This window comes from Rhinolophus sinicus, linkage group LG10 (genome assembly GCF_036562045.2).
Source record: "Rhinolophus sinicus isolate RSC01 linkage group LG10, ASM3656204v1, whole genome shotgun sequence".
NCBI lineage: Eukaryota > Metazoa > Chordata > Mammalia > Chiroptera > Rhinolophidae > Rhinolophus > Rhinolophus sinicus.
Genome location: NC_133759.1, coordinates 16,793,162 through 16,811,077, shown reverse-complemented (window position 1 = coordinate 16,811,077; position 17,916 = coordinate 16,793,162). Strand labels below are relative to the sequence as shown.

At 35.6% G+C, this 17,916-nt stretch overlaps 1 protein-coding gene across 2 annotated transcripts in view; it reads left to right on the top strand.

Annotated features, from left to right (window-relative positions):
- The window catches only part of PDCD6IP (programmed cell death 6 interacting protein), a 51,293-nt gene that overhangs the window by 10,797 nt on the left and 22,580 nt on the right, over nucleotides 1-17,916 (top strand). The window contains exons 4-8 of one of the 2 annotated variants that reach the window (XM_019727688.2): nucleotides 4,742-4,869; nucleotides 7,015-7,168; nucleotides 8,536-8,636; nucleotides 10,938-11,054; nucleotides 17,610-17,832. In XM_019727688.2, the coding sequence (XP_019583247.1) occupies nucleotides 4,742-4,869; nucleotides 7,015-7,168; nucleotides 8,536-8,636; nucleotides 10,938-11,054; nucleotides 17,610-17,832 (723 nt within the window). Of the gene's footprint in view, nucleotides 1-4,741; nucleotides 4,870-7,014; nucleotides 7,169-8,535; nucleotides 8,637-10,922; nucleotides 11,055-17,609; nucleotides 17,833-17,916 lie in introns of both variants that reach the window. The other variant, XM_019727687.2, reaches the window with a different exon arrangement.

The window sequence follows — 17,916 nt, the reverse complement described above, 5'->3', positions numbered from 1 at the left end:
ACTTGGTTTGACCGTTAGATATTTATTCCTTTCAATAGACAGGTTGAGTTTGACTTTTCTCTGTTTTCTCTGGGTAGAAATTTTTCTTTGGCATTTGGAAATAATAGATTTAAAGCTCAAAAGAGGTAGAGACATGGTTTTGGGAATAGTTATCATTAAATGATAAAACATTTATCTCCTCTGGTAGAGTATAGATTGGGAAAAGTGTGAAAGCCAGAGCTAGAGAATATAACATTCAGGGGAGACGGTGGAAGAGAGTCCTGGGAATGAGGTTGAGAAAAAGCTTTCAGATCTCAGAAGAACCAGGGAAAAATAGAGACATGGACTTGAATGCCAGGAGATTTTTCAAAGTCATGTAGGCCAGTGGTTTCCAAACCTGGCTCACATTAGAATTACCTGGCGAAATGTTAAAGATACATCGGTATCTTTAAGGATAAAGTTACAGAATGCCAGATGTAATAGGAAGTTTCAAGGTGAGAGGCACTGGAATTAGAATCTGAAAATATTTCCAGGTGACTCTGATGTTCATCCCGGTTGGAACATTATTGACAGAAGTCAAGTCATGTAAGGTTGGAGAAGTCACTGGATTTGGCAATGAAAAAAATTTCACTGAGGTCACGCTAAAGCAGCCAAATTGCGTCAGTTTGAAGGGTGGAACAGAAGTGATGAAATGGAAACAGCAAATGCGGGTTGTTTATTTCGGAAAATTTGCAGTAAAGATTTTAGGATAAAGGGAGCATTATGCTGAGAGAGAGGCAAGGTCAAGAAAAGAGTTTTTAGTGCTGTTGTGACAAGCAAACTGGTCGGCTGAGAATAGGGAGCCAATGGCAGGAGAACTAGCAGATACCTAAGTGAGATAGATTAAATGATGATCCAAGTTCCTGGAAGAAGTGGGAGGCAAAAAAAAAAAAAAAAAAGCATACATAAAGCAGGAGGTACTCCATCAAGGCATTTCTATTAGCAAATATTGGGAATTAAATGTTCTTCAATAATACCTTTCTTAAATAAAGCACGAACTACTCATTCATTCGAATATTGTGTAATTTTAGAATACTAAGAATGATAATGTAAATATCTATTTGACATTTAAAGCTATATCCATGGAATATTGAATAAAAGGCTGTTACAGCTCAGAGCTGCTGTGCTATGAACAGTGGGTAACTGGGAGGTGGAGGGTATTGGGTGATTTTTCATTTTCTTCTGTAGTTTTTGTAAACAATTGTTTGACTTTTATAAAAACTATTTATAACAGCTATTTTCATTTTGAAAAGCTTAGTGTGAAAAAAAAAAGAGCTCAGGTACAAATAGAGAAGAGTTGAACATTAAGAAAAAAGATCTCTTTGAAGAAAGGAGAATTGAGTATTTTTATTTTGAAAAAAAACCTGATTTAAGTTTAGATCTGATAGAAATCAGAAAGGAAAAAAGATAAGATTTAATTATAAGAAAAAATTTTTTTCACAAAGTCTCTTATACATGAGAAATGTTGAAATAAAATGACAGACTACAGCCTGAGATGATTGTGTGTGTGTGTGTGTGTGTGTGTGTGTGTGTATCTTGCAATTAAAATGTTTATGTATCTTGTATATAGAAAGTTGACCCCGTATCTGTTGCTTGGACTGTGTTTCATTTTTTCTGAAGTTCACTGACTTTTTGTCATGTGTTAGGACCAGTTGCTTCATATTTAGCCATGACTTTGTTATATTGCTGGGTGTGTGTGTGTGTGTGTGTGTGTGTGTGTGTGTGTGTGTAGAACTTGCTCCACCACCATATACATCGTGTGCTTTTATCATATTCTCAAGATTTTCTAAACTTTTCAGTCTTACTATTTATTTCTCTGGAGTCCCTTACTTCCTGAGAGTCTCACTTATGGCCTCTTCTCTTTTTTGCTTGAATCTGGACTGTTTGCTCTATAAAGCTGCTGCATAACTAACATCCTGGACTGTTACTGCTCCCTTGGTTAGAGCCACTGTTTTCTGGATATTGTGTCTTCCTCTTTTGCTAGAATACATTCTTAAGTAACTTTCTGAGAAAAGGTCAACTTTCTGAATTCCCTTTTTCTGAAAATGTCTGCATTCTGCGCTCACGTGAATTTGGTGTGAAATTCTGGCACCTGGGTGCTTAGGTCAGAAACCTTGGAGTTATTCTTGACACTATTTTGCTTCATTCCCCACATCCAAATAATTTACCAGCAAATCCTATCAAATTTTTCTTTAAAATACATTCCAAATCCAGTCACCTCTCAGCACCTCTCCTGCTGCCATTCTAGTCAGTCACCACCCTGTTAGCACCTCACTGCAGCAGTTTAGTCTCCTCCTTTCACCAGTGTTGCTTCCCTGCAGTCTGTTGTCCACAGTGTGTGGGCTGAGTGATTCTCTGTTCAAAACTCTGCTGACTTCCCACCTCACTCAGAGTGAAAGCTAAAGGCTTGACAGCATGAATTGTCTCTTTTACCTCCCGGAAATGATTGCCTACCGTTGTGTCCCCTGCTCTCTTTTTTTCCAGCCATACTGGCCTTAACATATACTTTTTGAATTTATTAGAATTGTTTCTTCAGAACTTGAAGGCATTGTTTCCTTGCCTTTTACTATCCAGTGTTACTGATGAGAACTCTGATTTTTGTTCTTTTGTAGGTGACCTGTTTTTTGTTTTTCCCTTGGGAAGATTTTTATAATTTTCTTTTTATCCTTTGTGTTTAGAAATCTCAAAAAATCTAACTGGCTTTCATTTTTTTCGTATGTGGCATTTCCCTTTCAGTTTGAAAGCTCATATTCCCTTTAGCCCTGGAACATTTCCTTACATTTCTTTGGTAATTTCCTCTTCACTTTTTCTCTCTTCTCTTTGGAATGCTGAATTAGTCAGATGTTGGCTTACTGAGCTACTCATAACTCTTACGTTTTTCATTTATTTGACTTTATGGGCTGCCTAGATATTATTTTCTAATATTTCTTTTGAAAAACTTTTAGCAGTCAAGTTTTTAATTTCCAGGAGCTTTTTCTTATTCATGGGTTGTTCTTTTTAAAATAACATCGTGTTCTTCTTTTATGGATGTACCATCTTTGAATCTCTTTAAGGATGCTAATTAGGATCTTTGAAATGTTATTTTCCATTATTGGAATCATCTTTGTTTACTCTGGGCACAGTTTTTCTGTTGACCTTGATCTTTATTTTGTTGCAGGCTTTCCTTCCTCACATCCTGGTTATTATAGGTTTTTAATATATTTATTTAAGAAATCTCAGTAGCTGGTATGTATGTCTGCTTCATTTTAGGTTGAGGAGGGTTGGAGGCAAGCTGAAAACTGGCCACCATTACAGGGGAGACTACTAAAATGCCGTAGCAAGGAAAGTTTTACTTTATGGCACGACTCTGTGGCACACACAGTGGGTTCTGGTTCTCCTAGATGGTTTGTTCAGTGTTTTTGTTTGTTTATTTGTTTGTTTTGTAAGGAGGCTTCTGATTATTTTGCTTGCTGCTGGATGCTTGGCATATTAGGTAAGACTCTGGCTATCACTGTGATTGAATTTGTCTTTTTTATTGTGGGTAAAAAAACACAACATAAAACTTGCTATTTTAACCAATTTTAAGTTCAGTAGTATTAAGTATGTTCATATTATGAAACAGATCTCCAGAACTTTCTGATCTTGCAAAACTGAAACATTCTCTGTATCCTTTAACAACAACTGTTTTTTCACCCATTCCTCTAATCCCTGGTAACCACCATTCTGTTTCTGTTTCTACAAACTTGACTACTTTAGGCACCTCATGTAAGAGGAAACATACAGTATTTCTCTTTTTGTAATTAGCTTATTTTACTTAGCATAATGTCCTCACAGTTCATCCATGTGGTAGCATGTGACAGGCTTCTCTTCCTTTTTAAGGCTGAATAATATGTCATTGTGTGTATTTGTCACATTTTCTTTATCTGTTCATCCCGTCAGTGGACACTTGGGTTGCTTCTACCTTTTGGCTATTGCGAATAATACTGCATGAACAAGGTGTACACTTGCTTGGAGATCCTGCTTTCAGTTCTTTTGGGAAGATACTGAGAAGTAGAATTATTGGATCTTATGGTCATTTTCTAATTTTTTGAGGAACTGCCATACTGTGTCCCACACTGGCTCCATTTTACATTCCCACCAACATTGTACAACAGTTACTGTTTCTCTACCTGCTTGCCAACAATTGTTATTTTCTGTATTTGGATAGAAGCTCTCCAAATGGTAGTGAGGTGTATAGATTCTCGGTCAGAGTTGTATTTTAAGCAAATGATTTGCAAGCCTCTGAGAGATATTTTGACATAAAGGAGTGAGGCATGGGAGGCCCACTAGCAGCTTCTGGCATTGGCTTAGTTTTGGAGTAGTGAGGAGTTGGTTTACATGAGTTGGGAAGATACAATTTTGAGAGGAGTGATGGAAAAATGGAATGAATTTATTTGGATTTAAGTGAGAAATGACACAGAATGACTTTTCATCTTGAACCTGACCAATAATAGTGTGGATGTAAAGGGAAAGAAGGAATAATATTATTGATCTTTTGAATTTTAAATGTTGGGAATATTGTTATGGAAATAAATGCCTGGCAGGGCAGCTAGAAATATGGGAGCATATTATGGGTGAGAAAACAGGTCTGGAAACTTGTTTTATGAGAGGCAATGGGATAGAGGTCATAGTATATCTCTTTGAAACATTAATTTTCTTTAGAAAAAAATAATCTGATAAATTTCTCCTTCTCAATTTTTTACAGCTCTTGCAAGCTTAGGATATGAAAAGAGCTGTGTGTTGTTCAATTGTGCAGCCTTAGCTAGCCAGATTGCAGCAGAACAGAACCTGGATAATGATGAAGGATTGAAAATCGCTGCTAAGCATTACCAGGTATGCAGAACAGTAGTCACTACATAATGATCAACACTAAGTTGGATTAAATTGAAAATAATTTGCCTTTAGGTTTATAGATGTTTCTTTTACAGACAGGTATTTTCTTGAAAAGTAATATCCTTTTTAATGAATTGAGTCATATTTTTGAAGCCCTTAGATAAACTGCTTACCTATAAACCAGCTCTGTTTTTCCTCAGCATTTTATACCAGCACCTAGCACAGTGCCTGGCACATAACAAAGGCTCAATAAATGTTGGGAGAACAAATGATTAAATGTGTGAGACGAGATCCTTGGTAAATCCCTTTTAAATAAATGACCTTGTTTTAAAAAAATTGTACACTATTTTCATATATATTTTTTCTTATAGTGAGACACACGTAAAATTTCACCAGAGTCACAAAAATTAAGACCTCTTGGCAAGAAAAGTTTAACTCTTTTGAGACTTGTGGAGAGGTCATATTTAAATGTGGTCAGATATGTAATGTTCTTAAATTGGCTATATTTATATTTTTAGATAGTGTCATTTCTTAATATGGCATATTATTTTGTGGCAATTATTTATTATTTACTCAGTTTTTTTGTTTTAATTTAAAGAATGATAAGTGATTATTAAGTGATATCATCTATAATCATGTTTTCATATTTGATATTGCCTTATAATTTACAAAAAGTGTTTTCATGTACATTATTTGACTCTCAGATAGATTTGTGATGCACCGTTATGTAATGTCATTCTCATTTTACAGACAAGGAGACTAACGGCAGAAGTATTAATAAAGTGGTCCATTGCGCTTTCAGGTGTTCTGATTTCCAAATTTAATGGAATTCCAAATGGTCCTCCACTCTCTCATGCTCTGGAATTTGCTTGTCTTAGAGGTGGAGTCTGATTTTTCCCATTCCTAAAGTTTAGGGGAGAGCTGAGGAATGCTGTTCTAGGAAAGTGAGAGGAAAACATAGTTTTAGCAAACAACATGCTCCAAATTGTGGCTTCTCATACAGTCAGATAAAAAATATGCCCTTTATTTTTGAGGCCATAAATGGCAAATATTTAAAAATGTGATAATGAAGTAAAGTTGTGCATATTTTTCTAGTAACTGTAACTTAGTTAATTGGCACGTGAGATCTTAGAGGGCATTCTGCATTATTGAGGACACATTCCGTTCTGTGAGTCACCTCTGTGATTCACAGGTGGTCACCCAGTGTGATGGAAAGAGAACTAGTGGTATCAGATGACCTAGATCTTTGTCTAGGCTGCTGGCCGCCAAGAAGCTGTGTGCCCCTGGGTAGGTTCTGTAACCTCTGTAAGCTTCCAGTTCTTTATCTGAATGAGAGACTGGATCCTTTGCTGCTCTAGTCTGTGATTCTGTTAGTTTACTAAGCAGGGTCGGTGGATCACTTCCTGCAGATACTCTAGTTTTAGGATACTTCGTGGCTGCAGAAAACGGGATGATCACTTGAAACAGTGAACCTTGTGTTATTTCTGCGCGGCTTATCTGTATAACCCACATCACCTTTCAGTTCCAGACGGCTTTCTTTTTCCCAGTGTCATTTGTTTCATAAAAGCAAAGATATTTTAGTGTTTACCTCAGCAAAATATAATTGGGAAGAAAAATCTGATGGATAACCTTTCACCAAGGAGCTCTGAGAGCCAAATAGAAATTGCTAGCAATGAATGGTTATGGTATTCCTCAGAGGTCTAGGTAGCTATACTATTTGAAGTTTCCCCAAGTATGGCATATTTAATTTTTTTGAGAGATGAATTTGTTTCGGACCAAAGCAAGAGCATATCAGTACTAAAAACATTTTAATATTTTATCTCTACTTCCATTCTCTTGTTAGTTTTGAGGATGTATATCTAAAAATAAGCTTAATCAGTTTGTCCCATTAATTTACTTTGTTTTTCTGTTTAGTTGACTTTTAATTTTTGTTAAAGTTCCTGTTACTCTGTAGTGTTTTAGAAAAATACCCTATTGTCTATAGGTTAAATGTTTTTGATCTGTTTTCCACAATATAAAAATTTAAATATAGTAACTGTTCAACTGAGTTAACATTTGAAATGATTTGTGTGTAAATGATTTTGTAGAAAACTAAGTCTTGCTGAATTCCTATAAATTTTAAAAATTCTTTTTTCTTTCCTTTAGTTTGCTAGTGGTGCCTTTTTACATATTAAAGAGACGGTTTTATCTGCCTTAAATCGAGAGCCTACTGTGGACATATCTCCAGATACTGTTGGGACCCTCAGTCTTATTATGCTGGCACAAGCCCAGGAAGTATTTTTTTTAAAAGCCACAAGAGGTAATTCCAATTTGTCCTCCATTTTTGTTACATATGGAAAGAAGGGATAGGCTTTTAAAATTTGAAGATAATTAGAATTTAACATGTTTACTGTAGAGCTTTCCTCTTTGAACTTGACACGTGGATTAAATTTTTCAGCTTACCTCTGAACTTAGGGTGGAGCAAATGCACGTTAAAAAATGTAAGCTGTCCTTGAAGTCTTTTATATAGAATGGATAGTTAGCTATTGTCTTAAAACACTGAACTCTGGAATAATATTTATGTAAGTTTGGAATATGTCAAAAATTTACTGATACAGCAAGTATTTATTGGGTACTTTCTGTGTTCCAGTTCTAGCCTCTAGATTAGGGGTATCCAAACTGCGGCCTGCGGGCCAACTGCAGCCCATGATCCATTGTTAATTGGCCCACAGCAAATTCCAAAAATATATTTAGTTTACTTAAATAAACCAGGTGAGGCAATATGTACTTCATGAGTGGCCCGGCTGTTTGTGTATTTTACCGCATATGGCCCTTGGTAAAAAACGTTGAAAAAAGTTTGGACACCCCTGCTCTAGATAAATAGAGTTAGCAGACAAACAAGATTACTTATTTCAGGAAGCTTATATTTTAGCTTGGGGGAGATGATAAGCAAGAAATTAAGTAGCTGAGGTAATTTTAGAGAGAGGTAATTGCTATAAATAAAATAAGATGGATTATGTGATGGTGGCCTGGCTGTGGGGTAACTATGTAAGAGTGAGTCATGCTAATGTTAGATGCATTAGAGTCAAGAAGAGTTTGTTTGAGGAGGTCTCATTTCAACCAGACCTAATTGACCAGGAGGAGCCATCTAAGCAGAGTCCCTGGCACTGTGAATCTCATAAGGCATGTAAGTTAGTATGACAGATTGGAATGTGGGCTGAATATGTGAGTGCAGAGAAATTGAAAATAAGGGAGCAGTCATCAGGTGGAAATGATATTAACTAGAATAATTTTTTCTTTTAAAATAGCAGCTTATATTGAGATAGAATTCATACACAATAAAATTCACCCTTTTAAAGTACATACTTCATTGATTTTTCAGTGTTTTGTAACCATCACCACCATCTTATTTTAGAACATTATCATCACCCCAGAAAGAAACCCCATACCTACTGGCAGTCACTCTCTATTCCCTTTTCCCCTTAACATCTGGCAACCATTATGCTGTTTTGACTCTTTGTATTTGCCTATGGAGTAATTAAGTTCTATGCAGATGAATTGATTTCATCAGTAAGGATTTTTTTAGACAAATGTACAAACTTGTGATGTCAGTGTCTATATTGAGTCATGATATATTAGATTATTTTATATTTTAATTATAATGGTCAATTTAATATTTTATTCCAGATAAAATGAAAGATGCCATCATAGCTAAATTGGCTAATCAGGCTGCAGATTATTTTGGTGATGCTTTCAAACAGTGTCAGTATAAAGATACTCTTCCCAAGGTCAGTTATTGTTTTTATATACACTTGGTTATTTTGCATGTGGAAATATTTAGATACTGTTATGTACAGGAAGCAAGTGGAAAATTATGTTTTATAAAGATATTTGAAATTTTAGGAAAGGCATTTGAGCACTAAATTTGTAGAACTCGTTTTTTCTTTAAGGTGCGTGAAAATTTATTTTATATTTAGGGGATACCTTTGCCTCTGCTCTTTATGAAACTTGTTTTTTTGAAGCTAACTCTCTTTCTGGAAATTTTTGAACGTCTGTCTTTAGTAATTTTATCAAAGCAAGGCATTGTGTAGTTCTGAATCATTGGTGATTTGGGACAAGCAGGAATACTTGAGCATGTTGATTATTCACACTTTTAATTATTGTCCTGTTTTCTTAAAGATGAGTCTTAAAGCGCAAAAACAGACATAAAGAAAAAAGGAAAAGAAAACTTAACAAATTCATCCAATACTTTGATTAGAATTAAGTTTTGCCAACAGGGATAGAGAATTGGGCTGCTATTGGACAGTTAAGGAAAACAACCATCTTTAAATCACACATCACAGGAAGTATTAATTGTTTTAATATAAACTACTCTGAAGTGGCATTTGAAATGACTAGTCAGTGATGACCATTTGAAATGATAAAGCAGAGGACTAAACTAACAAGTACATTTAGAATGGTGAAAAATGGAAACTTAAAGATTGAGTGAAATGTCACATGGTTCAGCGACTTTTTCAGAAATGTTCAAGGAATTAGTTTTACCTGTATGATAGCATATGGTATTTGTCACATGATCTTTTGTAGGGAAGTTTATTGTTTAATAAGTCATTCAGGAACTTTTGTAAATGATGAAATTGCAGACAGTTTTGTGGTGCAGTAAAAGAGCATGTAAGTGCATCAACAGTACACCTTAGTCAGAAAATGAACAGTAAGGAATTGATGTGAAGATTCCTGGAGATTTAAAATGCACCAAGAGATCAGTTGAAATTTACCCAGCACTCTTGGGTATTAATGGTGTTACTCTTAAAAAGAGACTTGAGATCTCCTCTCACCGTTTTTTCATCTGAAAGACCTCATGTTCAGCTGCACAGGGTATCGTTAACGTCCTGTTGGGCCATTAGTTCAGTCCTGTCATGGAGAGAAGAATGTCATCTACAAAGACTTGGAAACTACCTCTGCAGCATTCCTGGTATTCCTTGAAAATCTCCTGTTTAAGTACCGAGTTGCTCCAGCCTTACCTTGAGAACTGGCATGAGTGCAATTTGCGATTTAGATGTCTTTTATTTTTGCCTTTTTACTAATAAAGCTCATAAGATATTTTCATATCCTAGTTATAAAACTGGAATATCTGCAAGTAGTGATCCAGGAAGCTAGGATATTATTCACTGGGAGACAGGAAAGCACACAGGTAGTAATTCAGTTTTCGATTCTCTTATTTTTTTTTTTCTCTAGACAGTGATTTCTAGTACATTTCTTGGATTTTAGATGGCATGTACTTCCTAAAAACAGTGAGGTTGCAGGCTAGGATTTGATATTTTGGAAGAGCTTCTATCCATGTAACTGCTTTTCAGGTTCATGTTTTTGGATCTTTTAAAATTAATTGTGACTGGAATTTTTTCCCAAACAGATTAGGGCAAGATAACCCTGAATTGTATTAGTCATTAACTTAGTGCATTTGTCTCTTTGCTTTGTGGTTTTGAGTATATGATACTGAAATGTTAGTTTTTATATGATACTTCATTTTTATATGGCTAAAAATCCATCTTTATTAAAAAGTCTCAGGATATGAATGTAAGTGGGAACTTACTTTATTGTCTTTTGTCTTTTAAACATGATGAAACAGCTATAAAGCAATTTCATTAGTGTGTGTGAGTAATGGTGGTTTAGTTACTCTAAGGGCTGGGCAAGGGCTCATAAGACAGCTTCTAAACCCTGTGCTTGGTGTTCCTCTGTGACTGTCCATTCTACTTCTCTTTCTAATGCATGCTTTCCTTTCTTCTTTGTAAACACAATATTGACTTCATGGCTCAATTAAAGAGAATTGTAAAAATTTTAATTGGCTTTACTTAACTTTTTTTTAAAAAAGACAACCTTAATTTTAATTGGAAGAAAAAAATTGAGATTATTGAATTCAATCCATGCTAAATCATGTGGTCCTCTCTGTTTACACCTGATCACGAACCTATCTCTAAACCATTAATTGGGTAATTCTAACTTCTGTCTCCTTTTCCTTTTTCTTCCTGCATCCCATGTTGTCTGTGGTGGTTTGTGTGGTTGGACTCTCCCCTGGTTAGTATTTTTATTTCCAGGAGGTGTTCCCCGTCTTGGCTGCCAAGCACTGTATCATGCAGGCCAATGCTGAGTACCACCAGTCTATCCTGGCAAAACAGCAAAAGAAATTTGGAGAAGAGATTGCAAGGTTACAGGTGAGTCCTTTAGAATTAAATATCAAGCAACTTGGATCTCCATTTTGTTTTTCTTAGTAAGATTCTCAAATTTGCTCCTGAAAATCTTTCCCAGTCATTGCCCCTATCAACGGAGTCAAGCAATTGCTTTGATCTTTAGGCTTTACCTACTGCATGCTTTCTCAATTCTCTTATTTAAAAGATTCATGCAAAATTTACACTTAGTTCTCTTCTATTTACCCCCATTTATTTTAATAGAAAATATTCTAGATTACCAGGCCCCAGAAAGGATGTACAGTGTTTAATCTGTGGTCTAGACTTCGTCTAAATTGGAGCAGATAAGTCCACAGCTTGAGAAGGACAGTGGGAATATAGATACATCTGCAAATAGCAGAGTACCTTCTGTGTAGTTGTATCTATACTGTAGGCTTTGGGGTTGTCAGAAACTTGCTGTGACATCTCGGGCAACTTCACAACAGGGCAAGGGTTTATATGAGTTGTTTGTATTTTAGAGTATTGGTAAGCAGAGTAGGAGGAGGACTATTAAGGAAATTTAACTACGGACTGGATATTGGAAGATACTATGCAAGTATCATTTAGGAAGTTCAGATTAATTAGTCTTTTCCTGAGAAAAGAAGCTCAAGTTTTAGAAAAAATAAAATGTATGCTTGTATTGTACCCCACACTGGCAAAATTAGGAAAGCATACTTTTTTTTACAAAACCCAGATTATCAAACATGTCTCTTTTGTCCAGTCATTCACTTTGATTATAGTAATTTACATTCTTACGTGAAAATGCTTCTGAGAAAGGGGTTTCTGTGGGAAAGATTTTTGTAGGCTAGCATATTTAAAGTATTAGAAGGTAACTTTTTTATTTTCTGGAAATTCTGGGACTAGTGGATTCAAGCAGGCCCTTATTTGGTCTCTATAAATCAGTCAGAGAAGAGCTCCTTTTGAAATTTTACTGTAATTTAAAAAATCCACTCTGGAAAAAGGAAACTACTCCAGAATCACACAGTGAGAGGTGAAATTTTTCAGTTACAGACACGTAAGGGTTTGTAGTTTTAGCTTTACAGCTTTAATCGTAGGTCAGAAGTTAACACAGAATGTACATGCTTACAGATTCATATCTCAAAAGACTATTCCTCTTTTCAGTAGGCATGAAATTTTTTTTTTCACTTAGAAATTGATTAGAAATAGGCAAACAGACTGAGAAAGATGACCAACAAATCATATCTCTGCATATAGTCTCTCACTCAGTAGTGAAGAGTACCCCATGAACCAGATAGAAATCATTAGGTGATCACAACATTAAACTAGCTTTCCAATCATTGCCATTAGCAGTGGGGGAAAAAACTTACTGGTTATGAGCAAACCAGAAACAAAAACAAAATCAGAGTCAGGAAAATCAAAACAGTAGGTAAAGCAGCAACAAAGGTAAAATTGCTGCTTGGGATTCACTTCTGGGGCCAAGCAAAATTGTGTCTGGGCTTCTATAGCTCATGAGGGGTGCTTCTAGGGCAGTGCAGCTTATTTGGCTCCAGAAGGTGCGTCCACTTGATCATCTTGATGGAATCGCTAAAGCTGCCAAAGTACAGTTTTCCAAAAGACCTAAAAATATCTAGATAGAAAAATATGAGTTATATAGAATGAACACGTTAGAGATTTGTTTAACTCATTAGTGAGTGACCTAGTAAGATCGTAAAGCTGATTTTGTGAAAGGATTGTTTGTTTTCTTAGTTATGATAGTAGCTTGTAAGTATTAAAGAGAGATTGTCCTGATTAGGAGATATATGCTGAAGTATTAGGGATGAAACATCATGACATCTGAACTTTAATTTCAAATTGTCCTGCAAAAAACCAAACAAACAAAAAACCCCAACAAAAAACATGTATATATGTATATATAGGAAAGAGACATAAAGCAAATCTGGCCAAAGGTAACAGTTGTTGAAACTAGGTAGAGGCTCTATTGTTATTCATTGTCCTGTTTTTAAATTTTCCTGTGGGCTTGAAAATTTTCAAAATATTAGGAAACAGGTACATATAAAGGTATACATTTCAACCTGTTTCTCTACCTTTTTCCTTCTGTCCTGTTCCTGCCTTTCTTTTTTCTCACTGCCCCATAGGTAATTTCCACTAGTTTCTTGTTTAATTTGTTCAGTGTTGTTTTTCTTTGAGATACAAGCAAATACTCACGCACACACAACGTGCATTCTTAACTGTCCCCATTCTTATATAAGAGGGAAGTACGTTGTGCATCTTGCTTTTCTCATATAACAACATATCTTGAAGATCTCTTTATTTTAATACAGCAATAGAGAGAGCCTCCTCAGTTTTCTTTGGAGCTGCATTGTAATTCATCGTATAAACCAGTTTATTGCTGTGCTCTATTGCTGGATACGTACGTTTCCAAGGTTCACTATTACAAACAGTACTGCAGTGAAGAATTATGTACACTTGGCATTTCGTATTTTAGCAAGTGTCCCAGGTTTGGCTTCTATATCAAAATACCACCGACTGGATTGTTTAAACAGAATTGTTTTCTTACATTTCTGGAGGGTCAAAGGCTGAGATCAGAGTGTCAACATGGTCGGGTTCTGGTGAGACCTCTCTTCCTGGCTTGCAGACTGCTAGTCATCTTCTTGCTGTGTCTTCACATGGTGGGGAGAGAGAGCGCAAGCTTTCTGGTGTCTTTTCTTATGTGAGCCCTGCCCTCATGACCTCATCTAAACATAATTATCTCCCAGAGGCCCCATCTCCACGTTACATCACTTAGGGTAGAGTGTCAACATGTGAGTATGAATTTTGGGGAGGACATGGGTCAGTTCATAGCAGCAGGTATATCTTAAATTCCTAGAAATAGGATTGCTGATGCCAAAGTATAAATACAGCTGTAATGTATTATGTATTATACTGGAATCTTTGATCCACTTGGAGTTTATCCTGATATGTGATATGAAGTGTGGCTCTAATTTTTATTTTTCCAAATGGCTGCTAGTTGTCCCCAAACCATTTATTACAGTTTTCTTTACTCCACTGATTTGAGATTCTGAGTTTATCATATCATTTGGGTCGTTTCTGAGCTTTTTATTCTGTTTCTTTGGACTGTTTATCTTGCCATGCTTCAGTTCCGTACCCTTTCAGTCAGACACTTGAGAATGTTTTAATGCCTGATAGGTATTGTCATCTCTCATTTTCTGAATTTTCCTTTTGATTCTTGCTTGTTTATGCTTCTATATGAATTTTATTTAACTATTTACTATGGAAAAATGTAAACATATCTACAAAAGTATGACTTACCAAATACCCATTACCCAGCTGTAATGATTGTCAGTATTTTATTTGTTTTTCATCTATTTTCTCTTCCCCTCTCATTTTTTTGGAGTATATTACAGCTATTCATATCATTTCATCCTTAAGTATGTTAGTATGTGTCTCTAATAGGTAAGGATTAAAAAAATTGAAACCACAATGTCATCGTATCTAGCAAAATTAATACTAATTAATACAAATTAAAATTAATACCAGTAACTTAATATCCAGACCTTGTTTAGTTTTTCCTAAAACGTCTTTTTATAGTTTGTTCAAATCGGGATTCAAACAAGATCCTTCTGTTTCATTTGGTTGATATGTCTCATAAATCTTTAATTTGTAATGACCTCCCCTTCCACATCTGCCATGTTGAATTTTCCTCACTTTTTGTTTTGTGTTTTTTACAATGATTTCTGTGACGACTATTATCCCTTTTTGTTCCTTGTATAAATATTTCCATCATTCTTTTCTTAAACGATTTTGTATTGCGTTTTTTTTTTTTTTTCACTTTCTTCTGTCAGTTCTTGTTTCATATTCTCCTGATATCTGGCCATCACCCACTGTTGTCTGGGCCATCTGGTTCTCTGTTCATATTTTGTATTCTTTTGGTACTATGATTACGTCCTTAAGGTTTTTAGTTTGTTTTTTTTCATATGCCGTTTCATCTGCTTTGTGGCAACATTTCTTTGGTGAATTTTCATTATTTATTGGAAAATTATACTGTTCCTTTTCATCCTTTTCCTTATGGTTTCTTTGTGTTGAGGCAGATAGGATGATTTTGCTGTTACTTGTGTTTGAGTGAGATTGGTTTTAATGGAGGGAATAGCAGGAGGTTTCTTGCTAGGTTGGAGAATGGGCCAGGGTAGCTTTCCAAGCCTCACTATGTAAGGGTTCCTGTCTCAGCTCCACTTCTCAAAGCCTAGCCTGGATTAGGAAGGATCCCACTTCTGTACCTGTGCTTCCCTGAATTCCTTACAGCTTTTGCTTCTCAAGGTGATGTGTCTACTTTTCGAGTTTGTGTTTTGCTGACCTTTTCTAACTGCTCCCCCACTCCTACTTTCTTCTCCCTTTTCAGTCCTTTTCTTTTCTGCTTCCCCCAACATCCCTGCCCTTGTAATTAATCTGTCTCTTGTTCTCAGCTGCTCTCTCTTGGGATGAGGCCCTTTGGGACACTGTTTTTCCTGTGATGCCGTGGTGGCTCACCATATGGGCCATTTGCCTTTGCCTTTATCATCAGCTGGCAGTTGTTCGCTCATTCCATTTCACAGCTTTCAGATTTACTTACAGCGCTTTCCACTCAGGGTGGGCCCTTAGCAAGTTTCCTTTTCCTCCTGGTGTTGTCAGCGTATCTTATGGTTCTAGCACCAGTTTTACTCTTTGAGGGAGTGTTCGATCACATTTACAAATTAAACTTGATTTACAAATTTAAAAAGTGATTGAAATTTGTGCATCTTCCCATCTCCTAGTTTACACTGAAGATGCTGCTTTTGTTTGTTTTGGTTATCCTTATTTCTCTCTGTGGTTTCATGTTGATCTTGCATATATCTCTCAAAATTTATTCCTGGATATTTTGTCTGTTGCTAGTAACAGTGGATTTATTTCTTTCGTTAACTCTTAAAATTGGTGGTTGTTTATCTGTATTTGCTCTATTGGTTTTTTATCTAAGTTCCCTCTCATTATTTAGAATAGTTCGGTTGGTTTTCGTTGGTTTTCCAGGTATACAAATAACACCTGTAAGTAATTTTGTCCTTTTCTTTTCTAAATTTAATACCTCTGATTTCACTCTTTTGTCTAGTTGTTTTGACATTTCTATGGTTGTGATGATACTGGTGGTCTTTGTTTTATTTTGACTCTGGGGATGTTATTTTTCTGCTAAGCATGAGATCAGCTTTGGGGGTTAAGATTTTATCATGTTGAGGTACTGGATATCTGTTTCTGTTTACTAGTAAAGATTTTAAAAAATCGAGAATGAATATGGAATTTTTAAAAAAAATTTTATTGGGGAATGTTGGGGAACAGTATGCTTTTCCAAGACCCATCAGCTCCAAGTGAAGTCCTTGTTTTCAATCTAGTTGTAGAGGGTGCAGCTCACTGGCCCATGTGGGAATCGAACCGGATGGCTAACCAACTGAGCCATCTGGCTGTCCCTGAATATTGAATTTTATCAAATGCTTTTCAACATCTGTGGAGATAAGTTGCTGTTTTTTTTTTTTTTTTTTAAATAACATATCTATTATTTGGAGAATTACATAAGTAGTTTTTCTGATATTAAACCATTCTTGTATTCCTGTAATTTTGGTGTTTTAGATTTGCTTCATCTCCTTATATAGGTGTTCTCTAAACGTATTCTCTAATCATGGAGTTCAGAGTTTCCATGTCTGATAAATCAAACTCATTAATTGTATTGTTCAAATCTCTTATAATCTTAAAAATATTTGTTTACTTGGTAGAATCATTGCTGAGACAGGAGTGTTAAAATCTACTCTGATGATGGGTAGATGTATCAACTTCTCATTATAATTGTTTATGTACATACAGACTATTAAATGAAAAGTTTAAGAAGTTTTTTATCTTTCTGGCAAATTGGCAAATGTTAAACATTATGTACTGAATTTATTCCTAATAATGCTTTTGGCTTTGTTGTCTATTTTATTTGATATTACTATACCTAATACCACCTAAGTAATATAATTTGGGCCCTAAGTTTACGTGAGGCATATGCTCATCTTGTGAATTATTATAACAGATTTTGTATTGATGCTGAGACAACTTGTTTCTTTATTGACTCCCTGTGTTGCTGGGTAATTTTTTTCTGATTTACCCTTTCACTGTGGTGTCCTTTGAGCTTCCTGCCTTCATGTAAGGTGGTAAGCGGTATGTTTCTCAGTACTCTGTCTCATGTAGTTTCAAAACCCCATCTCAGGTCTCCATGAGGGCTTTTAATTCATTTTAATTGCTAGTCCTTTGTGTTACAGAAATACACAAATCGCAGCCTTCTCAATGTCTGTGTATAATTGTTGGTCCATGGATTTCTTTTACTTTCTTGGTAGTTCACACATGTGTTTAAAGGGATGTCTGCTACGTATTATTCTTCATTTTGGGGGTGTTTTGTGATGGGAGAATTTCTAGATTATTCTATTGACCACATTGCTGGAAGTGCAAGTCCTCAATTTAAAGAATTAAAAACAAAACAACAACAATGCTAGGATGGTTGGTTGAGACAAAGAAACATTCTTTACTTGTTTAACATTTTCTTTTTAGCACGCAGCAGAATTGATTAAAACAGTGGCATCTCGCTATGACGAATATGTCAATGTGAAGGATTTTTCTGACAAAATCAACCGCGCCCTTACCGCAGCAAAGAAGGATAATGACTTCATATATCATGATCGAGTTCCAGACCTCAAAGATCTAGACCCTATTGGCAAAGCCACGCTTGTGAAATCTACCCCAGTTAATGTACCCATCAGCCAAAAGTTCACTGGTATGTTAAGTGTTCAGATGCACTTTAATCTTACTCCTCTTTCCTCCAGTTTAATCTGTTTTTTGTAGCCAAAGTCACACAATT